Below are 25,492 nucleotides of genomic sequence, written 5' to 3'. Positions count from 1 at the left end.
ATGGAGGCGGGGCCACAGTGGAGGCTGGGGCAGGTGAGAGATGAAGTTGAATGGATGAATGGACTGAGGAATGGATAAAGAAGATGCAGTACGTATATTCAATGGAATATTACTCAGCCATTAAAAAGAATGAAATAATGCCATTTGCAGCAACATGGATGGACCTGGAGATTATCATACTAAGTGAAATAAGTCAGACAAAGACAGATATCATATGATATCGCTTACATGTGGAATCTAAAAAAAAAAATGATACAAATGAACTTATTTACAAAACATAAACAGACTCACAGACTTAGAGAAAGAACTTATGGTTACCAGGGGGAAGTGGGGGGGGGAGGGATAGTTTGGGATTGACATGTACACACTGCTATATTTAAAACAGATGAACAACAGGGACCTACTGTATAGCATAGGGAACTCTGCTCAATATTCTGTAATCACCTAAATGGGAAAAGAATTTGAAAAAGAATAGATACATGTATACCTGAATCACTCTGCTGTCCCACCTGAAACTAATACAACATTGTTAATCAACTATGCTCCAATATAAAATAAAAATTTTAAAAACATAGGGCAAAAAAAAAAAAGAGAGTGCTGTGATGGAGGCGGGGCCGTTATGGAGGTGGGGCAAACGAGAGATGAATTTGAGTGGGAAGCTGGGTCGGGGAGCGTCCAGGTGGGCCTGCCTTTTAGGATAGTAGCCATGGGGAGCCACTGGGTCTTGAGCAGGAGTGACAAGATCCCATCCCAGGAACTACTGTGTGGAAAGTGGAGGAGGGGACAAGAGCAGAGCCAAGGGGCCCAGTAAGAGACTGTGGTGGCTGCTTAGGAGGGAGAAGAGAGAAGAGAGAGGGAGCTGTGGGGATGGAGAAAGAGTCGATGCTGGCGGGATTTCAAGTGCGAGGGAGGGAGAGACAGGGTCAGGGCTGAGTCTGTGTCCAGCCTGCATCCCCGAACTCTGGGATTGCACGAGGGTTCACCAAGCCATGCCAGATGCTGCAGTGGATGAGCCACTTGGATCACCAAGAGAAGCCCCTCCTTCGAAGGTGGGGAAGCGAGGTTGGAGGTTTTGAGGCAACGTTCGGAATGCCGGCCAGGAGCCTCCTGATGTTAGTTTCTGCTCTGCGCCCCTTTCTGGTTGAGTGCGTGGTGCATGGTATCTTCCAGGAGTTTCCTAACGAGTGACATCAGCATGGACCTCTTAGGATGCCCTGTGGGTGGGACCAGGGCTGTGTGAACTCAGGGAGCCTTGAAAACCCAGCACATCCCGGCCCAAGTCCTCTTGCCAAAAGGGAGAGAAAGGCAGAGGCTGAAGCACGTCTCACACTTTTCCCCCAAGGTGCCCAGGGTGCAGAGGAGCTAACAGACCAGCCCTGGGGGCTGGAGACAAAGGGCTCCACAAGTATGAGGGGTCGCTGAAGCCTCAGGGTTTTTTAAAAAAAAATTCAGGTGCTTTTGTATTCTGTTCCATCATATATCTTTTGTGTCTTGAAGTAGAAGAAATTTTTAAATAACTTACTAACAGTGATGCTCTAAGGAGATGCTTCAGGAGCGTGTTCAGGTTTGCTCTGTAGCTGCTGGTATTTCCGTCTCAGCCAGGTGAGGGTCTGGGGCAGGACGATGAGGATGTGACTGCAGCCTGGAGAGAGAGGCAGCTTTTTGTGCTGATATCACAGCAAAGGTACAAGGAGGGACAGCAAGGTGATCAGCCCAAAAGCTCCCTGACAGCAGGGACACACTTTTTTACCCCTGAGTCCCTTGAAACCCCTGACACATAGCCTTTACACGTTGTGACTATGCCTCAGATCAATAGAGAGGATTAAGATAGAATGCCCTGGGCCATGAAGCAGCTGAAGCACTGCCAGCTGCTCCCTTCTCTCTGTAATTTCTCTAAACCGCAATTTTCCTACCTGCAAGGTGGAAGGAATGACCCCTTCCTGCCTAGCTGTCAGTCCTGCTGCAATGCAGTAATGCAAAGGCAAGCACTTTAAAAAGTACAAGGCATTTTAGATATCCAAAGAGCACCATTATCCCAGAGAGAAACACTATAGTAAAACCCTGCCGTGAGGCCATAAGCGGGGCAAGGAGGGGGGAGCTGAGAAATCCAAGCCCCTAAAATGCAAAGCTGGGGTGTGGCAAAATCGATGAATGAATTGGTGAGCCTTGGGTCTGTGGCAATGTATGGCCTGTCCCAGCACAAGCTCTTGTTTGGCGCCACCTGGTGGCAGCTGTCTGCCCCGCCTTAAATATCAAAGATTCTAGGTCCTGGGACTTTGGCGGGGACTTCCAAGACCTATACAGACTCCAGGACTCCCTTAATTGAAGCCACTTTGTTGGCCTTTATGGAGAAAGTTGGGGTGCAGGGACCTTTCCTCTACCTCCCCACTTCTGAATCAGGATCACCTGCAGTTTCAGCCCTATCCTCCCAGCCTGCCTATCCATGAGGATGTTCGATGACAACTGTGCTATATCTAAATTCCTGTTACCCTGAGCTTTGGCATCTTGGTTTTTTTCTGTATTAACCTCTTCGGAAGAAACGACTTTCCATTTGACACCTGTGTCTTCCACGTGATCTATTTCCCAAAGGAGGTAATATGTGTGCATTTGTGTTTGTGTGTGTGCATGCACACATTTGTATGGGGTGGAGGGACAGCTTGGGGGAAGGATGTTTGCTCAGTTATCCTGTCTTCTATCACATTCAGACGGCTCTCAGTCAATCAACTACTTCCACTGAGACTCCCCCCCACCAAATCCCACTGCCATCAGCCAAAATGGACCAGCCTCCCTCCAGGACTGCTTTGAAATTCCCCACCACTGCCACCTTCCCTTACTGTCTTCTTATTTCAGAGCACACGCAGAAGGTCCTGAAACTGGGGACTTCCCTGGTGGCGCAGTGGTTAAGAATCCACCTGCCAATGCAGGGGACACAGGTTCGATCCCACATGCCGTGGAGCAACTAAGCCTGTGCGCCACAACTACTGAGCCTGCGTGCCACAACTACTAAAGCCCACGTGCCTAGAGCCCGTGCTCTGCAACAAGAGAAGCCACCGCAATGAGAAGCCTGCCCACCGCAATGAAGAGTAGCCCCCGCTCACCGCAACTAGAGAAAGCCCGCACTCAGCAACGAAGACCCAACGCAGCCAAAACTAATTAATTAATTAAAAACTTAAAAAAAAAAAAAAGAATGTCCTGACACTGGTGGGCTTTGAGCACCATCCAATCTCCCCTTCCTTCTGGGAGGGCAGTGGAAGGATATCCTTTAAAAGCAGTCTGTGCTCAACAAGCGGTAAAGGTCACGCTTCATCGCTGAAGGTCAAAAGGCACAGGAAGCAATCCTGCACATGGGGCTTCTTACCGAGCTCCTTCGCGTCTGTCGGCTTTCCTCCCAAGACAATGACTTTGTGAGGCAGAAACACCCATGGCTCTAAAACGCACGCCTTCACTCACTCACTCATCTTGTTATGGAATCAGAGGGAGTGCTAAGTGTCTTGCTCCGTGCTGGCAAACACGACAGACAGCGCCCAGTTACTGTCTTGAGGCAGCTCAGCGTCTGGTGGGGAGGCAGCGTCCGCGGCAGCATCGCAGGTCAACGGATGCGGCAGCAGGAGCGCCAGCCACGTCAGAGGTGTTCCTGGGGCCACGTGTCCCGGAGGACTGAGGACTGGCTTTCCTGTGATGTGTTTGCGTCGGTAAGCAAGAGGGGCTGAAGGGGACAGCCGAGGTGATGGGTGGACAGCCGAGGGTCTCCTCATCCTGCAGTGGCCCGGAGGCTCCCACCCCATCCTTTTAGGGGGCAAAGCATTGCAGACTGCTTTGTCCTGGGTCAAGTCCCAGACATCCTCGCTATAAAGCCTCCCCTTTTCCCTCCTTGTGTTTGATGGGAGCCAACGAACCACTTCCAAAAGCAGAATGTTTGCAAAGTCTCCACCTTCCAATGTTCCTGCCCAAAGGGACAGTTAATGAGCAGAGCCATCACACATTTGGAGGACAGCCGTGTGGGGCCACTGGGGGGTGAGACACACTGCAGAAAAGGCTGGAGATTGCTGGGGAAAGGGACTCTCTCCTGTCTTGCAGCAGTCAACCTTAATGTGAATCCTGCAAAGGGAGTTGCTTCACATCTTAGGAGAAAACGTATTGGGAGCTACTGGCCGTGAAGAAGCTCATCCTCCTTTTAGTCTAAAGGCTAGGGACCGTCTGATTTAAACCAGAGATCCCATTTCTAGCTTAGTCATGCCCTAAAGTTGGAACTTTTGAGAAATCCCTTTTTTGGGGAGAGTGAAATCACGGGAATGTGGATAAGGGCAAAGCCCCACAGTGGCTGGAGCGACTCCAGGGAACGTCTTCCTGCTTGTATCCATGGAGCATTGGCTTGAAAAAGCAAAGCTGTGTTGCCACTTTGCAAGAAGTGAGCCCAGGAAGCTAGTGACCGAGGCCCATGTGGATCCGTGCCTTCCACCTGCAAAATCTGTGCTTTTCTTTTTCTTCTACATCGGTCATTTTTCAGGCAGAAAACTCATTCCTTGGGTGTAGTCTCAAGTTGAAAGTCTTCGAGGGCTTGTTCTGTCCAAATGAATGGAAACACCAAGTAAAGCCTATCCACTTTGGTAATCCTTGCACTCTGTGGCAAAAGTAGCCTCAATTCGTTGTTAAAGGGCTCATTTTTCCTGCCTAATCATGAAATTCAGGCAATTACCAGGACAAGGACCAAGTTACACTGCTGAGGAGAATTAGGCGTCTTCTCGATAGTGACACTGTAGGGTAAATTCCGTGACAAGAGTGGGGCTGGGAGTCTGCCTTGGTGAACCCAAGAGTTAATCATGCTGTTTATTAGACTTGTAAGATGTGTGCTGTAAAATCTCACTTAAAATTCCATACGACCCAATGAAGTAGGACCTACTATTTATCTCCACTTGACAGATGAAGGAAATGAGACATGTAGGGGTTTGGATAATTTGTCCCAGGGCACACAGGACAAGCGGTGGACTTCCCATCCCAGCCACACCACGAGGTTGCTGAGGACCCCCAGGAAAATTCAAGCCCTGTGTAGCCTGCCAGGTTTGTTCCAAACTGCACGTGGCCTCCAACCCTAGGGGCCAAGGCCTCCGGCCCTTGCTTCGTGACCTGGGTCGCATGGCCACCCTCTGGCCTGCATGGGGTCTCCTGGAAGGCTTCCTGAGAAAGTGACATTGAAAGTGAGATGGGAGGGAGTTCCCTGGTGGTCTAGTGGTTGCGATTCTGGGCTTTCACTGCTGTGGCCTGGATTCAATCCCTGGTCAGGGAGCTGAGATCCCACAAGCCACGCGGCTTGGCCAAAAGAAAAGAAAAGGGGAAAAAAAGGAGAGATGGAAGATGGACCTAGAGATTATCATATTAAGTAAGTAAGTCAGACAGAGAAAGACAAATATCATATGATATCACTTATATGTGGAATCTAAAAAATAATACAAATGAATCTATATACAAAACAGAAAGAGACTCACAGACAAACTCATGGTTACCAAAGGGGAAGCTGGCAGCGGGGGGAGGATAAATTAGGAATATGGGATTAGCAGATACACACCACTATAATAAAATAGATAAGCATCAAGGATTTACTGTAGACCTCAGGGAACTATATTCAGTGTCTTGTAATAACCTATAGTGGGAAAGAATCTGAAAAAGAATATATATCTATATATACATAGAGAGATATTGATATATAACTGAATCACGTTACTGTACACTTGAAGTTAACACAACATTGTAAATCAATTTAAGAAAAGAGAGAGAGAGACAGAAAGTGAGAGGGGAAGGGATGAGTAGGAGAACAAGACGGAAAGAGCATTCCGGGCAAAGGGAACAGGACGGTCCAAGACCTCAGCAGGAGGGAATGTCTCAAACCCAGGGGTCTGAAGGAGGGTCAGTGGCTGTGGAGTGAGGGCGCAGGGGTGCATGCGGGTGAGGCAGCTGCAGAGCTGGGCTGGGCAGAGCACGCAGGACCAAGGATGCCCTGGGACAGAGTCTTGCCCTCCTCTTATGGGCCCAGGGAAGCCACTTGTGGGGTTAAACAGCCCGTGATGTGATGGAATTTGCATTTGGGGGCCCCTGTGGGTATAGCAGGGAGGGGCTGGGAGTGGATCACGTGGGCGCCTGTGGATCAGTCGGGCGCTGTGATGTGGTCCAGGGAGAGGTCGATGGCCTGGGAGAGTGGGATGGGAGGGTGGGATGGGAGGAGGTGGGAGGAGCTAGTTCGGAGGCCAGACGCATGGGACTTGATGGTGGGCTGGACAGGGTTGGTGGGGCAAAGGAGGACGATTGACCCTGGGACAATGCGGGTTTGAACTGCCCGGGTCCACTTCTCGGTGGATGTTTTTCAAGAGTAAACGCTACAGCACAACGCAGTCCACGGTTGGTTGAGTGGCGGATACGGAGGATCCTTGGATACCGAGAACCGCATCCTTTGTTGTTCAAGGGTCAACCGTAACCTAGATTTCTGCGGGGAGGAGAAGGCAACCCCTCGAGACAGGGAAGGAGAGTCAGCCAGGCCGCCTCTGACTTCTGCAAACGGATGAGATGCACACACACGGGTGCAGGGTTACCTGGCCAGCCTGTGGCTGCTCCTCAGGACAGCCAGGACTTAACACACTAACCCCTTCCTACCCTGAGTGACCTCCTGGGTGTTTTAAAGCAAACCCACGCGCCGGAAAGGCCCAGGCCACTGCTGATGTCGCCACTGACCGCTTCCATCCGAGGCTCGCAGTCAACCTCCGCGACCTCTACCATCTCCTTGCCTCCGCCCTTACCCCTCCCCCTCCACCACAACCGTGTGCCCAGCAGGAAATAATACCTGCAAAATACAGGCAGACGCGGGGAGCAGAAAAGCTGACATGTTTGGAGAATTCTGGACTCATCAAATTCTGTTGTAGTCTATCTAAAATCCCATCACCCCCTGGTTGTCTCAGCCTTGAAAGGAAAGGCCAAGAATATGCAGAACCCATGCTGGGAGATTGGCTCCCCCTGTAGCGATAGGAAACTCATACCCCCGTGTAACAACTACGTCCATGTTCTGCCCTCTTTTAATCGCCATCCCTGTTCAGTTACTTACCCTCATTATTATCCACTCATTATCCTCATTTACAGGTGAGGAGACTAAGGTCCAAATGATCCCCCGACACTGCCTCCTGGAGATGTCTTGGTTCTTCTCTCCAATCCCTCACCAGTGGGGCCTCTGCATCCTTCCGGCAACTGCCCTGATGCCAGCTGCCTGCCTGGTACTGTGGATGGAGGGTCCCCCTGTCTTCCTGGCCTTTCTCTGATCAGCTGGAGCTGCCTCACTCTGTGCCCCTCCCGCTTATCCTCAGGAAGGAGATCTGGGTTCAGGAACCTTCCCAGACTGGCTTGGCCCTTGGCCGTGAACTTCCCTACTTCCCTCACTATGCCAGGGCCAGAGGGATGGGGCCAGCAGGGAGGCGGGCGTGAGATGACCACTGGGCCTCACGGGGCACCTCTGTGGCACAGAGCAGGCCCTACTGACCCTCCCTCCCGGGGGTCTGGCTCCTGCTTCCGTGGGTGCCGACCCCCAACCCCTCCAAGGCCTGGGCTCTCTGCTCTCCCAGCTGGTGGAGAGTGAGACCCGCAGCCCCTCGCTCGGAGCGCAATGCATGTGTGCCGGAGAGACCCTGAGCCTGCAGCCCTTGGCTGGTTGTCAGCACCCTGCTCACTACAGAAAGTCTTGGCAAAGGAGTGGGTGTCTGAAACACCGCACAGGAGGCAGGCCCAGTGTGACACTGCTCCCTGGGCCAGGCCTTCTGCTGCCCTCGGGGAGGGCGGAGAGAAAGATTTTCAGAGGGGAGAGCATGTTGATAAGAGGTAGATTCATAATCACGGAAGGTTCCAGGCTGGAGGTATCCTTAAGATTATTTAGTCCGATCTTCATATTTTATAGATGAGGAAACCAAGACCAACAGAGAGAAAAAAATTCATTGAATTTGGGGGGAGGAAGCTGATGTTGGATGGTCACGTTCTCACAAACCCAATGTTCTGCACCCCCACCTCCGACCCTTGCACACGTGTGCCTCTGCAGGGACCGTCCAGAAGGCCGCGTGTTTGGTCTATCCATCTAGACTGGACCCGAGAGAAGCCATCAATCCCCACCCTCCCAAAGTTCCCAGCCATTCAGTCTTTCTGGAGAAGTCCCGAGGGTCCTACCAAGTCCCGTCTTATCCCCAGACCAGGAGATTCTTATGAGATATGCTCAAGTTCAAGACCGTCCTACAGACTTTGGACTATTTGGGTGGGGTCTCCAAACTTCGCTCAGACTAACCTCAACACATACCTGCAGTTGCAAGAAGAACGTAAGGACAGCTGCTCAGGGTCAGCCTCTGGCCCCTCCGACCCACGGGTTCAGGTCCCTGGGCGGCCCTGCTCGTTCTCAGCTCTGCAGACCAACCCTGCTGGCTCTGCCTGCCTGGCCACTCTCTTCCCTCCTTCCCCAGCTTTTTGCTGCTATTCATTTTTTTTAGTGTCATCTGAGATGTCACTCCCTTCCTCTGGAGTCATCCCCCAGAACTAGTCGGGTGCATGTCCTCCAAGCCCCCATAACTATACACACCTCGAAGGTGGCTCCCGGTGCCTCGGTTACTGCCTGTGGACTTGCCTGTGTTTGCTCCCAGACCGTCTCCTTCAGAGCCATCATCCTTTCTCCAGCAGCCCCTGGTGGGCACCAGTAGACTCGCAGGTGAAGGAACGCGCAAGTGAGTGTGTGAATGCATGAGGTAGTGCAGGCTAAGGCACAGAGATGGGGACTTGGAGTAAGAGGAGCTTCTCTGAGGTCCAGCCAGGCAGGGGAAGAGGCGGGTCCCCCTCACTGGCTGGAATTTCACGCTGCGGCCTTTCACTGGTGGCCAAACCAAGGAGAAGAGCCTCGTCTCCTAGTGGTTAATCACAAGCAACTGCTCCCAAAACGCTGGCAAAGAACCGAAACTAAAACCCGGAGAACTAAAAGCCTGCCAAGTCCCCTAGCATACCACGGTGGAAATAGATGTTGATCCTTCCTCTATAGCTGGGCCATTTTCAAGGAGAAAAGTGAGCCCAGGCATCGGTCTTAGGAGCATGTATTCATCCCCAGGAGGGCTTTGGGGCTCAACAAAGACACAAGGTCCTCCATGAGTGGACCCCAGAACGGGTGAGAGGGCTCACGTCTGGGGACTCCTGGCCCTGCTGCCTCCGGAGGGTTTTGGGATTCCTGGGATTTCAACGGCCTAAACACAGAAGGATGATCAGTCCTGGAACGGGGACCGTGGGGCTCTGGGAGCGAGCCTTGCTGTGCCCAAATGTGTTGGTGTTATGGGCTGGAATAGATCAGAAACTCACGACTGTGCAGCGGGTGCTGTGCGTTAAATAAGATTCAAGTAAACCGCATGAAATCTCTGAAGACGCTCACGGGGAGTACACAAACCCATCGTCATGCAGCATTTTCCTCTGCCGCTAGGTGGCAGGCGTCCTCGGTTTGCTGCGACTGCCTGGGAGACCGCCGGTTACCAGGGAGGGAGGACGCTGGTTCAGAGGGTAGCTCAGGCCTCAGGCTGCCTGGGCTATGAGTCTAGAAGCTCCCTGAGCTGGGGAAGCCTCTGTGGCTACCCCTGAGCCGCCCCTGCTGCACCAGGAGCTTTGTCTCCAGCAGATGCGATATTTACGTTCCTTTCCTGGTTCTCCTGCCTTGACCTTCACTCGAAGCTGGGCTTTCAGTCTGACATGTGTCCCCGAGTCCCCCAGACCCCAGAGGAAAGAAGTAGTCTCTTTGTCTAAAGCAGACAATGTTCCCCTGACTCTTTTAGGTCACTTGTCCCAAATCCTACAGAAATCTCCCATGTGACCCTCTTTCCTCCTTTCCCTGTCCCTTGCCCCTCACGTGGCTGCCTGACCCTGTCTATTCGTGGCATGAGCTGTCCTCTCCCAGGGTCCAGAGTCAGCCCTCCCTTTCCCAGCAGATCCTGCTGTCAGCATCAGACGTTTCCCGAAGGGCCCCGCAGAATGCTCTGTGTTCAGGCGGGTTTGGGAAACACCCCCGTCTGCACCCCCACCTTGGGGATTACGACGCGTGTTAGCACAGGAGAGGTCTGGAGGGTCCTGCAGAAAAGGCTACTGCTGCACCGGGAGGACTCAGCCTTCCCTAGGCTTTCGTGACCCTGGAAGGCCTTTCTCCGTGTAACACTCGTGAATATCCCACAACTGGCGGAGGCCGCCCTCCGACACCCGTGCACAGAGATGGGGGCCGGCGGGCACAGGGGCTGCTCTTTCTTTCTGGCTCTCCCAGCCCAGGCCCCAGCTCTCCTTCACAAGCCCCTGGCCTTGATGTTGCCCTTGGCTACTTCTTCATATTTCTGGCACTGATAACTAACACCATGTAAGTATGTGGGGCTTTCTGGAGGGCCTAGAGTTCAAGCCTGAGCGTGCAGTTCTGAATGAGAAGTTGAAAGTTGATTTAAGCAGTGCCCAATAATTATGAGACCCACTTAAAATATGTGTGGACTGAGCGAATGAATGAATGATGGAAGAACAAATGAATTCCCTGAATGAAGGATGAGCTGGAATCTGGGACGTCCTTCTGATTTATTTCTGTGTATAAGTGGAGACCATGACGTTCTTCCTTCAGATCCGTGTGTGTGTGTGTGTGTGTGTGTGTGCAAAAGTCTCTCCTGGTCCAAGGGAGGAACTGTTCCAGGCATCTCTGTGCTGGACACACACACCGCGGTGGCGTATTTTAGCAGGTGCTCTGTTCCCTCCAAAGCCCTTGGTCTCTTTGTGCTTTTTCATTTGCCTGCTCACGTCCAGGAGAAGGCCTCCCCGGGATCCTTGGCCACTGCATGTGCCGTTTGCATGTCCTAAGTCTTCCCCGCAATAGGGAGGCTGTGCTCAGGACAGCAGGTGCTGGGGTGTCGTGGAGAGCAAGTCTCGTACCCTACACGCAGGACACGGGGCCGCTGACCTGCCAGGGGGCGAGCCGCGGGCGGAATCAGGATGCAAGCCTCTGGCTCCTCCACGGTAGAGCTTCATCTGGTTCCAGCCCAGCTTCCTGGCAGAACTACAGGGACGTTGTTAAAACCACTGAGGCCCAGGCCCGGGCGAGAGAGGAGCAGAGAAAGGGCCGCCCCGGGGTGTCCAGACAGCCGTGCCTGGATCCTCACGGCCCACACGGGCAAAGGCGAGAGGCGAAGCGCATGTCAGTCCCGGCAGGACGGCTCGGGAGCATCCAGAACACAAGGGGCGGGAGCCTGGGAGCCGCTGCTGTCCCCTGTCACAGTCGTGCGGCCCTTGTGTCCCCTCTTTGTCCTTTCTGGTGTGGGGCGTGCAGCTCACAGGGAGCTGGTACCATGACTCGCTCTTCTTTCCGCTGTCGCCGTAGGAGATATGCCGTCTGACCAGCAGAGGCTTGTCCTACGAGCCAGGTCTTGACCTTGTCTCACGTGTGTGCTGGACGGGCGTCTGACTCTACGGGAGAGGTGAAGCCCAGATGCTTCATTTTCAATTGCGGGTTTTCTTTTTATTATTTTCAAACAATTATCGATTTACAGAAAGTTGCAGAACAGTGTCCTGCACCCAGTCCTGTGTCCCCTGCACCCAGTTTCCCCAATGAGAAGACCACGTACAACTGCAGGACAACATCAAAGCCAAGACATTGGTACAACCCACCAAACTTCAGGTTTCACCAGTTTTACATGTGCTTGTGTGTGCGTGTGTGTAGTTCTGTGCAATTTTATCTCGTGTAGATTTGCATGATCACCACCACGATCAAGATACAGAACCGTCCCGTGACCACGCGGCCCCTTCATGCTGCCCCTTGACAACCTCACCACCACCCCGATTCCCACCCCTGGCAACCCCAATCTATTCTCCACCTCTGTAATTGGGATAGTTCAAGGATGGTGTATAAATGGAATCAGACCGTCGGTAACCCTTGGGGATTGGCTTCTCTATTCAGCGTCATTCCCTGGAGATCCTACCAAGTCGTTGCCTGTGTGGATGATAGTTCATTGTTTCAGGCACTGACTAGTGTCCCACGGTGTGGACATGCCATGGTTTGCTAAATCATCCACCCATTAAGGGACATCTGAGTTGTTTCCAGTTTGGGGCTATTATATGTGAAGCTTCTATGAATAGTCTCATACAGGTTTTCATGTGAACATGTTTTCATTTCTCTGGGATTCATGTCCAAGTGTGCGGTTGCTGGGTCATTGGTAGTTGCACGTTCAGTTCTATAAGAAACAACTGCCAAGTTCCTTCCCAGAGTGGCTGCCTGACATCGTATTTTACCTTCGTCTGACGCTGCTGTGTGTCCGGGGCTGAGAATCGCTGCTCTGGAAGCCAGACTGAGGGTCCCACAAGCGGCAGGAGCGTCAGCCAATGGGTCGAGCTCTTCCCCTCCGTCTCCTTGAGGATAGTTCCTGGGGTATCTTCCTGAGTCGTGCCCCAAGGACCAAAGCGAGCTGTTTCCTCCGCCTTCCTAATGACTTACGTGGGGTCCCCTCAGATATGAGCTCAAGAAGACGTGTCCACACTGGCATCACACGGGCTTCAGTTAGTGCTGGGAAACGGGTCTAAGTGCAGCTGGCTGGGGAGTCTGGCTGAGCTGGCGGCCAGGACAACTGTCTCTTTGACCCCTGCCACTCCTCTCTTGGGGGTTTGGAGTGTTTCTAGAGAATGGCGCCCTGAGTCCCACCCTGGAGCTCCCGCAGAGAACCAAAGTCAAGGCAGTTTCTCTCCCGAGGGGGTGTGACTTCTGTGGGCTCCCTTGCGTGCTCTGGGTACATCCACCACGTCTGTCCCAGCCGGGGGGGTGGTAGGCAGACAGGGCAGTGATTGTACCGGGAGGTCGGCAGGGCTTCCTCCGACCCACTTCCGGAAGGCAGGTAAAAAGCATCTGGGTCATGGACTCCAAGGTGCTTCTCAAGCCCCCCCACCCCCCCCCCCACGATAGAGCTCTTGGCCCTACTTAGGGCTGGGGTCAGGGTTAGGGCTAGGGTCAGGGTTAGGGCTAGGGGCAGGGTCAGGGTCAGGGTCAGGGTTAGGGTAGGACTGCCCTCCTCCCGCCCTCCGCGAGCTGTCGGGCAACTGTTGCGTGCGTGGGCCTTGCCTGGGGCTCAGGTGCACTGTCCAAAGGATAGCACCCACAGCTCAGAGGCTGCGTCTGCCCAAGAAACCAAGATGGCAGCATCTCACTCTCCTCTCCTCCCAAAGCCCCCAAACTTCCCCACACAAACCCCATGGCCGCCCCGGTCCCACGCTCACTCCCTCTCCTCCAGAGAGCCCCCCAGTCCTTCTTGGGACATCACTGCCCCTCCACGCACACACCCCACCAGCCAGGGGCTATCCAAAGGACAAACCAAAAAAAAAAAAAGAGAGAAACAAAAGCAAACAAAAGAATTCCCCTGACCCCCCAATACACACACACACAAAAGAGCAGGCTTGTGGGAAGAGGAAGCTGCACCAGCACCTACCCCTGGGGGTGGCGGGGGCCAGGCTCCCCCCATTGTTCTCTCCCCAGGCTTGTGATGACAATCCCAGCCCGGACAGGTTGCAGCCCCCCTGCCCTGCAGCCAGCGCCCCCCTCCTTCCCACCTCGGCCCCTGAGAAAGACGCCTCGAAGCAGCTGTCCTAGGCGCAGAAGTGGTTCCCACAGAAGGAGGAAGTAAGGGCTCACACGGGCCGGGCTTTCCCCTGAGGAAGCAGCGGTGGCTTTTCAGTGACAGACTCCTGCAAGGATGAGGGACAGGGCAGGCCAGGGCCCCAGGGGACCAGGCCAGGAGAGGAGCCGACTCGGAGGAAAGGAGGGCATTGTGAGCCCTTGTTTACGGGCGGCGCGGCCCTGACCTTGCTGCTTGTCAACAGGCCCTCGGGCCCCTCCCCTCCCACCAGCCTCACGCATTTTTGTGGAATCAGCCCATTCATAATTTTATTTGGGGGTGGTTGTTTTTTTGCGGCCTCCAGCCCCTCCCCCAACTGGCTCACTTTCAGCATTGTAACCCGGATAGAAAGGCAAGATATCCTTCCCCTTTCCTGGAGCCGGCTTCCTACCCTGGCCTTGCAGGCTCCCGATTCTGTTAACCCTTAGAACAGCCGGAGAACGAGGCTCTCCAACAATGACCCCCCCACAAACACACACACGCAGGATGGTATTTGCTGGGGACAGAAACCCAGGGTTCCCAGGAAGGGCTTGGGAGAAAAGTAGTTTGGGATCACAGATTTAGCTGCTGGGACGTGGGGAAGGGCTGCAGAGCAAGAGGATGGAGCGATGGGGACGGGGGCCATCCTGAAAAGGGCTGACGTCTCCCCAGCCACAGGACACATTTTCAAAGGAACAGTGACAAAGCAGGGGGCATGCAGGAGGGGCTGCAAGCTGACGACGGCCAGGACGTAGTGCCTGGAGCGGGGCAGCTAAGTGGAGGTGGGAGATCCGGCCTGGAGAGGACCAGGGAGCAATGCTGCGGGTTCCCTGGCTTATCGGGACATCATGGGGCAGAGGGGGAGGTTTACGCGGAGCAACGTAAAGGGCAGAACTTGGACCAGGATGGAAGCTACTGGAGGCCTAGTTCATGTCAATCAAGGAGGCTCCCCATGTTGGAGATGGGGTGTGCAGCTCTGGGAAAGCCATGAACCTCTCTCTAGAAGCAGAGCCTAGGCATGGGGATGCAGTAGGTACCAGGTGTCATGGGACCGGAAGCCGAGGCTCAGGGCTGAACAGAGATCCCAGGGCAGAGCCAGGACCAGAACCCAGGGCTCTGGACTCCGGGAGTCTGAGCTGAGGCTGGCTGCTTCTGCCGGGGTGAAGCCTTCAGCCGAAAGGTGGTCCCACGGTAGCTTCAAGCTCCTTCTACACCGAGATCAAAACTTGGAGGACGTTTGGCTTCACCCTCTCTGCTTGGTCTTCCTTCCTAGCACCCTGCGTAGTTAGACCCGTTTCTTCCCTGACCTGGTCCCTAGCACCTCACACCTTCTCTCCTTGATCCCCAGCTCCAGCTCAGGAAACCAGGGGCCGCCCAGGCTCCCAGCCAGCTTGTTCCCCGCTCTGGAATCACCTCCCTCCTAATTTGCCCCCTCCCGCCTGCTGCCCCCATACCCTGTGCCTCCGTGAGGCCCCCGTCTAACTTTGTACCAGCTCACTTGCCCCCAGGGAACCTGCCCTGATGGGTCCTAAGGGCTCTGAGGGGTTTCTGCCTCTGCGGCAGTGTATTATTCCCCCCGCCCCCAGAGTTATCATATCCCAGAGCTTCTGACTTTTAGGTCTCTACTCTGTCGTTGAAGATCTCACTTCCACTCATGTGCTCGGGGGCCAGGGCAGGTGTATAACTTGTCGACCTCGTGGGGTCGGTGGCCTGAAGCCCACCGTGGTCATGCATGGCTTTTTAGCTAGGGTCTCAGTCAGGCCTGCGTGTAAGGGTAATGATATCTGTGACAGTAACAGAAGTGGGCTGAATGGAGGTCAGGTCCCCTCTGGGGAGAGGCACAGTGCTTTGAGAGCAGTGGCCTAGCTGGGAGTGGGAGGGATGTACAGGGTTGGGACATTTAGTGATTACTGATGCCCGGAAAGTCTGCTAATCCTGACCCACCGAGGCCACACAAAGGGTAGGGGAAGCAACAGCCTTCCTAGGAAGGCCAAGATCCCTGACGGGAACAGCCTCTATCCCCAAACTCCCTTGTACATGTGATGCATGTTTATGCCTGTGTGTATGTGTATGCTTGCATGCGTGTTTGTGTGTATGTGTATGAACACATGTGTGTGCGCTTGCACGCATGCGTGTGTGTGCTTGTACGTGTCCTCATGCACTGCAAGTGGCCGAGTGCCCCAGATGAGGTGGGGAAAGGACTTGGGCCTGGCGGGAGGGTGAAGCTGCAGTTCAGGGCACAAGGTTCTTGGCCATCAAGCGGCCCCAGCGCAGCAGGCACCCAGTTTTACCCAGGAGCAGGTGGGGACACTCACTTCTGCCCACTGCCCACCCCCTCTTCAAAGGCTTCCTTTCGGCTCCTTGTGGGTCTGTTGGCTCTTCTCCAAGAGGCCCCTGCTTTAGGGTGACAGGGGCCAAAAGGATTTGAGAGAGGGGGTGTCTTCTGCCCAGGATCAACACAAGGGTTCCTGAGAAGCCCTTATACACGGCACACTGATCTGGAGCCAAAAGACACACTCCCGCGAGTTTCTTCGTGTGTTTCTCACAGTGGCATCAGATGTGAAGTGCAAACCATCCCCATCCTGCGGCCCGGTTGCAAGCACTGGCCATGGGCACGGCAGCCAGAGGGACCAGGGCTGGGATCCTGGCTCAGCCAGTTAACAACTTGGAACTTAGGGCAAAGTCTCTGACCCCCAATTTCCTGAGATGTAGGACGGGGCTCTCAGCGCCTACTGGGAAAGCTTTGCGGTGATGGAGGAGGTAAAGGACATCAAACGTGAAGCACAGTTAGAGTCGGTGTGGCAGCCCTTCCCCTGCCTCCCCTGCCGCCTGGGGTCACAGAGAGCAGAGCTGGGGCTTAGGCTAAAGAGCATGTGTCTCCACCCACCCTCTGTCTGTCTCTAGAAATCTCTTTGCTCAGCTGTCCCACCTCAAGGCTGCCTCTTAGCCAACACTGCACAGTCTGGGAATAAGACGAAGTTGAGTAACCAACACCTTTTTCCCACTTTCCACTTCCAGTTGCCCCCAAACTAGCAAAATCCCGGATCCGAACTAAAAAGGCAGAGGCAGGGTCACCTGGACCCTTCTCAGAACGCTTGGTGGCCAAGGTCCCCCAACCTCACAGAGCTTCACCTCCCCGGGGGTCTACAGACAGCAACTCAGAGGCCACGAATGGTCCCCTGACCCTGCTTCTCACCCTCTCTGTCCCCTGACATCCGCCCCACATGCATTCATTCCCACGACACTTACACGTCCATTCCCTACTTCCTGAGCCCTGGCCCATGGTGCAGAGCAAGCCCCGCACCCACCTGGTCCTCCCAGAGTTGACGGCTCACGCCCACTCCTTTCCCCCAGCTACAAGCATCCGAGAAAAACATGAAGAACAAGAAAGGCCAAGTGCCCACAATCTGCCCCGTGTCGAGCCCAAAGCCTCCCCGTCATTCCCTAAACACGTCTCCACTCCTGGACTCAGAGTCAGAAGGCAGCTGAGTCCGGATCTAAACCCCCTCCCAGCCGAGGCAGGGCCCCTCCTAACAGGAGATGGGAGAGAACTGGACCGCACGCCGGGAGGCAGGTCACTGAGACCCAGAAAAGAAAGTCGTGATGTCCCTCGGCAGACCTATTTCCCATGCTTGAGGCAGGCGTGTGACAAAGACTCTCCTGACCAGACTTTACACAGGTTCCTCTGAGCCCTCTTTTCGACTTGGCCTCAACCTTCGGCTTCTGTCTGTTCTTTCAGAGTCTAGTTTTAGCAAGAGCCCGGCTAAGTCAGTTTAGAAAGAACCCTCCACCCTCGGGACCCAATCTCCCTCAACATCCTATCAAATTCCTCAGCCCCCGTGACCCCCCAGGTGATATGCCATCACCCAGGCCTGCCTTCAGTGAGAATCACCCTCTTAGGTCATTTTAGCAAGAATCCTGCTACCCTTGATGTCTCCTCTTGGTAATTTCCATCCACTGACCCATCCCACCAAACTGCTGCTTGGCTAGAAATCCCCACTTGTCCTTGTTGTCTTCGAGGTTAAGCCCCATCTCTCTCCCCTATTGCAACAGGCTTGACGCCTATTACGATAGTCTTGAAGTCTTAATATTCTTTCCTTTAACAGGTAATATTAAAAGCAAGCAAGCAAACACGTATCTGTTCTGTTCGGGTGGTTCTGTCGAGTACAAGTGTTTGCTTCTCAGCTTTACCAGCTGCCCGGCTGCCCAACTTCTGAGGAGCAATCGTGAGGATTATCAGCAATACACAGAGTCGGGGCCAGGGGGAAGATTCCAGGCTGTTGGATTTCTCTTTCAGGGACTAGAATTTAGAGACAAGGACTGATGTCTTAGCAGCTCCAGGCATCAGCCCTGGCGCTGACCCCCTGGCAGAGTGGGACCCTCACTCCGCTGGAGGTTAGCAAAGCTGATGTCTCTTTACTGATGATCTGACTCAGAAATGGAACCTGGGCTCACAGCCACCCTCATCCTCTGACGGTCTCCGATCTTTGGCAGGGGCGCTGTCCAAGGGCCTGTGCGGTACCTTTGGAGCTCTGGTTGCCTCTCGCCCGGGGATGAGCAGGGCTGGTCTTGCCCCTTCTAAACAGAGACTCCCCTCCACGGCCGCATCCAAGAGGAAGATTTGACTCAGCACTGTGTGCTGTTTGTACTCAGCACTTGGGAGCTAAAAGAGACCCTAAATACAGGCAGACCTCGGAGACGCTGCGGGTTCGGTTCCAGACCATGGCAATGAAGCGAATATTGCAATAAAGCCAGACACAAAATGTTTTAGTTTCCCAGTGCATATACAAATTATGTTTATACTGCATTGTGGTCTATTAGGTGTGCAATAGCATTATCTAGAAAAACAATGTCATACCTTAATTTTAAAATACTTTATTGCTAAAAAAAAAAAAAGCTAACCATCATCTGAGTCTTCAGAGAGTCATAATCTTTTGGCAGTCTTAACATCAAAGATCACTGGTCGCTGATCACCATCACAGATATAATAATAATGAAAAAGTTTGAAGTATTGAGAGAATTACTAAAATGTGACAGAGACACCAAGTGAGCAAAATGGTGCTGATAGACTTGCTCGACACAAGGTTGCCACAAACCTTCAGTTTGTAAAAAAAAAAAGAAACAAGCAGTGTCTGTGAATAAAGTAAGTTCCGCCTGTATGCGGCCCACTCCCTCCTTTGACAGTTGGGAGCTGAAGCTTTGGGTAAAGCCCCCCACCTAAGGCCAACCAGCCAAGACGTGGGCAGAGCCGGGTTAGAATCTAGCACTAGAGTCTTTCCAATGAGCGGCATCCCACACGATCGTCTCCGAAAACTCAGAAATGGATTTCACAGTTATTTTTCACCTTGGCAGTTGGGAGAAAACTACCCTCTAAAGTTTTCTTTGTGGGAGGAGGAAAAAATAAGAACCTGCAATTCAGCAGGGAGTACAATTTTAAAAATAAGCCTCCCGGGCAGTGCATTTAATGCCCGCCCCATGGGGATGCTGGGCCCATAACTCAGGAGCACAATGGCTTTTCTTGTTGTGAATGAGTGTGAAGAGCCAGCAGAGGAAACAGGAAGCCCCCAATGCAGTCTGAATGGACCTGTGAACAGGCATAATAAAAGTTGTCCTGGATTTCCGTTACTACCAGGTGTTTCCGCCGGGACTTCTATTCATTCAGGCTGGGGATGGCCGAGGTGCCAAATCTTCCCGGTGACCCCGGCCCCCTGCTCCACTGCCCTGACCTCACGCGTCCACGAGGGGCCACCCGGGCCTGGGCTCCTGGGACTGGGTGATGGGCGAGTTTTCACCTCCAGGACCCAAACTCTGTGGCACTGGTTTTAGAGTAAAGGAGAGGGGTGGGAGAGAGGAGGGGGTCCCCAGATTACACCCCCCCATGTTTGAAAAGAGAAGCTCGTGAGAGGGAACCCAAGGGCACATGGAGACAGGTGGTCACGAGCTACAGGTAACAGACAGAGCGAGGGACTCGGGCCAGGAGCCGGGAGGTCCCGCAGCAGGGAGGATTGGGGTTAGGGGCTGAGAAGGACACCCATCAGCACGGGCGGTGGAGACACCTCCACTCGAGGCACAGACACGTGGGAACAGCCGGACAGGCGCCTGCAGGCCACTCACTTGCCCTGTGACCTCGAGCCTGTCTCTCCCTCCCAAGCCTGCCCCTTGGCTCCCAAATGAGAAGGCTGGGTGGAACACGCTGCCCAGCTGGGGCTGCCTTCTGTGATCTGAAGTCAGACTGTGAGACAGGAACGCCTCTAACCAAAGGGAAAAGGAGACTGCGGTCTCAGATGCCCACATGACCAGGCGGGGCACAGGCGTGTGACGTCGGCGTGGTGTAAGAGTGGACAGTGGGGACAGGAGTGTGCCAACAGGATGCAGGCTACAGGACACACGCCTGCCCCCCGCCCAGGGAGGACCCCGCCCAGGGCAGCCCTCCTGGCACCAGATGCTGAGGAAGCTGCTGAGATGGCAAGGCTGTCCTTTAACCATCTTAGTCGACCACATTCCTAGAGATGCTGCCACAGCAAGGAGGGGCTGTGTCGTTCTGAAATGGGGACAGGGGGATTTATTCTCTTGAGGTAGAAATACATCATAAATGACACAGTTGATGGTTTACAACACACACCATGACAAGAATGGATGGACCAGCCGCGCGGCCCTGATCCTGCACAGGGAATCAGTCGCTGCTCCCCGATCACAAGTAGGAAGGTCCACCTCCTCCAGGAAGCCTGCCGTGACTGCCCAACCCTGGGGAAAGCTGCCTGGAACCCATGGATAGCTGACCCCATGGGCACCAGAACATATAAGCTGGGATCATTTCTCTTTGGCAACATCACTGTGGCAAGAGGAAGACCCTCCAGCTGGAAACCCTGAGTCCTACCACTTCTAGCCTCTTGGTTCCATCTGCAGGACAGGTTGGTGAGCCACGCAGTAAACATGGACTAGGAACCAACTGGGAACAGAGCAGCCCTCTGGTTGCCAGTGTTTGGAGAGCAAGTTGTGACTGTGGACAGTCCAGGTGTCTGACTGGTATCTTTATTAGTCACCCAAGGCCTTCAGTAATCAGTCATTAGAGTTATGCGTCTGTCACGGCATCCACGATAATGAACCACTTTGGTTCCCCCAGGTGCTGATGATATGGCAATGGTGATGTTGGTGATACATAAATAAGCAGCTTCAGAGTGAATACAGAGCTCTATGCTTCTTGTACCATATGTCTTACTTGGGCTCTAGTAACTATATGATGTAAGAAGGGCGTGTATTATTCTGCAGGGAAGAACACTGAGGCTCATGGAAGCATGTGGGTCGTATGTGCATCAAAGTTCTCACAACTAGTAAGTGGCAGAGATGATCTTCTCTTTCCCCAGCCAAGAAATGCAGGTCTGCAAAGCGCTGTCTACCATGTCAGCATCAACCCAGGAGATGCTAAGTGGGCCGAATATCATTGTCCACACTGGGGAAACCTGCTGGGCTCTGAAACACCCCTGGGACTGGATGACGTCAGCTTTTCTTAAAGCAAACATGGGAACCCTGGTCCTCCTCCACCTCCTTGGGAAGCTGAGTGAGCCCAGGGCCTCTGCCAGACCTCGAAGGATGGTCACGCTGCCCTCCCTTCTCCATCCTTCAGCCTGCACACACGTGCTGGGCACGGGACCACCGGGCACAGAGCAGACCAGAAGTGTGGTAGGAAAAGAGCGCCAAGCTGGAGGCCAACGTCCGCAGCAGATCGCAAAGCCGCCACGTACCAGCTGTGTGGTCCTGGGTCAGCACCTTCCGCTCTGGCACTAGTTCCCTCGTCCATAAAGGAGGGAGTTACACTGGATATTCTCTTGCATTCTTCCAGTTTTATCATTGAGGGAGTCTACAATGGCTCCAGTGCTCTTTGGGCCCCGCTTGCACCTTCCAGAAGCCCACCCAGTGGAAGTTGCTAAGATGACATCCTCTTACTTGGAAGAAAAAAAATAGGAGAGCAGGAAGCCGGGGCCGCTCCCGTGGAGAAGCTTTCTCCCGTCTGCTCTTGCTGTCCAAATCTCAGCCACCCCCAGGTCAAGCCTCTGGTGTGAAACAGCCTCTGCCTGGCCTTCCCCTCCCCTACCATCCCCACATCCCTGCTGGCCCCAGCTCCCCCTCCTACTCCCAGGGCTCTGCCTGCCTCACCCTTTCTACTGCCAAACCACATCACCTGCGGTTTTGCAATTTCTAATCTGAGCTCTGACTCTCACTTTCCAGAAAGCTCCACAGGCACAGACTGGGATAACCCCGCCTTTCACCCCTCCCAGGCTCCCCTAGGCTTGGAACTTACCTTGTGCTGGCTGTGGATTTCTTTCCGATGCTCATGCTTTTTGGAAAGGTGTGGCGTGGAAGGTGGGGAGAGCTGGCAGGTTGGGGTCACCAGGGGTTCATGCAGATGTTGTAATTTTGCACCTGGGTTTCTGACTTGGCTTGTAGTTGCTTCCAGGGCTGAGGTGGCTGAACCAGCAACAAAACAACCAAGCCCGGGGCTGAAAATTCAGTTATGGAATCCAACTGGAGGGAGGATGGGAATATGGTAAGCAGGAAAATCACTGCTTTCATGCCATGGGGGCAGGGGGAAGGCGTAGACAGACAGAAGAAGCACAGCATCTCAGTCAGTTTAGGCTGCTATAACAGATTACCATGGACTTGGTGGCTTAAATAACAAATTTGTTTTTGACTGTTCTAGAGGCTGGGAAGTCCAAGGTCAAGGTGCCAGCAGATCTCACATCTGGTGGGAACCTGCTTCCTGGTTTTCAGATGGCCATCTTCTTGTTGTGTCCTCACATGACAGAGAGCAGAGAGAGAGGAAGCAAGCTCTCTCCTCTCTCTTCTTATAAGGGCACTAATCCCATCATGAAGGTTCCACCCTCATGACCTAATCACCTCCCAAAGGCCCCACCTCCTGATACCATCCCACTCGGGATTAGGATTCCAATATATGAATTTGGGGTGGGCATGAAGAAGCAAATAACTCATTACAATGGTAGAGCTGAGAAAGAGTTCTGGCCTGGCTCCTGCCAGGGCAGACAACAGAGTCCGTAGAAAAAGACCCACAACATCTCTCTCTTTCTCTCTCTCTCTCTCTTTCTCTCTCTCTCCCTCCACCCTGCTCATGTTCTCCATAACAGCTATCAAGTTATCACCACCTGAAAAGATCTTGTTTATTATTCCTTCACTGTTTCACTTTCTGCGTCTTCTCCTCGAGAGCTTGCCCTTGTTTATTATGTCTGCCACTGTGTTCCTAGAGCCTAGATGGGTACCAGTTGGCACTCAAATGATTTGAGTGATTTCTTCATTAGGAATAAACCCTTGTTATTGTGGACAAAGAATGTCGCCTGCCATATCAGTAAATAAAGGATGTTGTGGCTGTCAAGCCATCAGCCGCTGTGCGCCCCGAGGGGATTCAGGATGGAGAGAAAACAGGATACTGGGCCTAAATAGTTAGGGTGCATATCAGAGGAATGATATCAATGAGCCCAGACTCTTGTATTTTCCCTTACCTAGAAAAGCACTAAATTCATTAACTTGAGATGTCTGGTTTTTCTTTAATTAGCAGTAATCTTTTGATGTTCAACTACCGGGATTTTTTGGCAAAAACTCCTATATATGCTGGCTCCCCCCTTACCTTTTTGGAACAGTCTCTCAGAGCTGTCTGAGAGTCTGTCTCCTGGTCTGAAGTCCTCAGTATGTCCACCGGATAAAACATTATTCTCAACTTTTAGGTTGTGCGTTGTTTTTCAGTTGACGTTATCATTATCCCCAAGTTACAGTTAACGGAAATAGAGGCTCAGAGAAGTTGTTATGTGTCCATGACACACAGCCAGTAACAGGCAAAACCCCATCCCAGGTCTTGGGATCCCTAGTTGAGGAACCATCTCCTGCATCTTGTGACTTGCTTCATTGACAAGCCCAAATCCATGTCTTCTCCTCTTGGAAGCTTTCTCAGCTCTCCTGAGCCCCAAAGAGTCAAGGAGGTTTGCAGCACCCTTGGGGCTTAGTCTGTACCACGAAGCCCTGCAGTTTAGTTACGGGTTCACCATCTCGTTTTCTTCTCTACTTTGGCATCCAGTTCAATCAATATTTGTTGAGGTCAATGCACACAGGTAGGGTCCTGGATAGTTCCACCCAGCTGAACCCAGCTGCGGTTGGTCACTGACGCTCCCTGAAAGTCAGCACCTGGTCCCCAGCACCATGATCCCAGATAGGCTCAGGGCCTGTGGACAATTGAACCCCATCTCCTGTTCCTTCTATCGGGGCCCCTCCTGCCCAGCAGATTCCTCACACAGGGGGTCCTGGGCTGGTCCACCTTGGGCCTGTTTCCCTTGACAACAGAGCTCCCACTTTTCTGCAGGCCTGAGGCAGAGTCAATGCCTGCTCTAAGGGAGGTGCACAGAGACTTCCTTTCTCCAGGTTGCTCTCTTTCCAGGGAGCAGAGGCTGGAGATTGGTGGCTGAGGTCCCGTCAGGGCCCTGACTTTCGCATGCCAGGCCTGGGAGCGGAACTGGGTGAAAGTTCCCAGCTGAGGGGATGCCCCTTTCTCCCCCAGCCTCTCCCTGCAGCCTGTTCCGTATCCCTGGGCACCGGATGCACCCAGACTGTCTACCTGCTGCTCCGCACGGGTATTCCTCCAGAACTCTGTTCTCCTGTGACTGGGCCTGCGTCCTTCCTCACCTCCACCTCCTCTCCTCCACTCACCCGGAAAGTGCGAACCCACTCAGGTCACACAAAAGCCACAGTTACTGATACACGTCGAGTCAAGGCTGAGCTCCCATCTGAGGGTCTGTCTCATCCTCCATCAACCAAGGCAGAGTGGCTGCATGGGAACAGCTGTCAGGCCTGGGCTCTCACCCAGCTCCCCACGGACAACGGCCAGTGGCTGAAATTCTGTGAGCCCCAATTTGGCCAACTGTCACATAGAAATAGCCATCCGTATCTCAGTCTGTTGTTTTGAGAACTAGTGGGGAAATGCCTGGCTCAAGTGGGCTTTCTAAGTGCAGAGTCTTCTGGGACTTCCCTGGCGGTCCAGTGGTTAAGACTCCGTACTTCCACTGCAGGGGACATGGGTTGGATCCCTGGTCAGGGGACTAAGATCCCACATGCTGGGTGTCGCGGCCAAAAAAAAAAAAAAAGTGCAGTCTTCTTCTGGAAATGGAAATAGTAATTCCTACCTTGTGAGGCGGGGTGAAGATTACATGGGAAGATGCATACACAGGAGGGTCTCGATGAACGACAGCTACTGTCATCAGTAAAGACAGCAAATGGTAGCTGTTGTCATCAATCAATTCAGTGGTCTTTCTCAAGGGGACCCCGCTCACAAATACCCAAGGGCATGACACTATTCTCTGGGCTTCCTGCCCTCAAGCAGGTGGGGAAGGGGAGCTCACAGAGCTTCGGCACCTTGAACTTGTCAACACAGTGCCCCTCACGGGGAGGTGGGGTTCAGGAGAAAGAGCCTTGACTTTGGAGTCTGATGGTTCTGGTTTGAAATCCGTCTTTCACCACTCAAGCAGTGTAACCTTGGGCAAGTTACTTAATCCTGCTGACCCCCTCTTCATTTCCCCATTTTCAAAGCGGGGTCATAAGGAAAGTTTTCACAAAAGAGCCATCATGTGAATTAGGCCTGGAAGGGCGAGTAAGATTGAGAGAAATGGAGAGGAGGAGAGAGGCCGGGGTGGAGGAGGGCTGGGGGGATGAGGAGGGGAGACGGGGGTGGGACAGCAGCCTCGCTGGTCAGAGGGCAGGGGACCCAGATCACAGAGGTCTTGACCAGCAGCGGGGCAGGACTCTTCCTCTGCAGCGGAAGGGGACCACGGAAGCCTCGAGGGACAAGGAGGTGC

At 53.4% G+C, this 25,492-nt stretch overlaps 1 protein-coding gene across 3 annotated transcripts in view; it reads left to right on the top strand.

Moving 5' to 3' along the window:
* The window catches only part of PRSS55 (serine protease 55), a 71,115-nt gene extending 68,003 nt beyond the window's left edge, over positions 1-3,112 (top strand). Inside the window, exon 7 of one of the 3 annotated variants that reach the window (XM_057548029.1) lies at positions 2,706-3,112. In XM_057548029.1, coding sequence (XP_057404012.1) covers positions 2,706-2,963 — 258 coding nt within the window. In that variant the 3' untranslated portion in view covers positions 2,964-3,112. The remainder of the gene's footprint in view (positions 1-2,705) is intronic. The other 2 variants (XM_057548028.1, XM_057548031.1) reach the window with 2 other exon arrangements.
* The last annotated feature ends 22,380 nt before the right edge of the window (positions 3,113-25,492 follow it).

The sequence above is a fragment of the Balaenoptera acutorostrata genome, chromosome 6 (assembly GCF_949987535.1).
Source record: "Balaenoptera acutorostrata chromosome 6, mBalAcu1.1, whole genome shotgun sequence".
NCBI lineage: Eukaryota > Metazoa > Chordata > Mammalia > Artiodactyla > Balaenopteridae > Balaenoptera > Balaenoptera acutorostrata.
The sequence above is the reverse complement of the archived record's forward strand: the minus strand, read 5'-3'. Positions and strand labels throughout refer to the sequence as shown.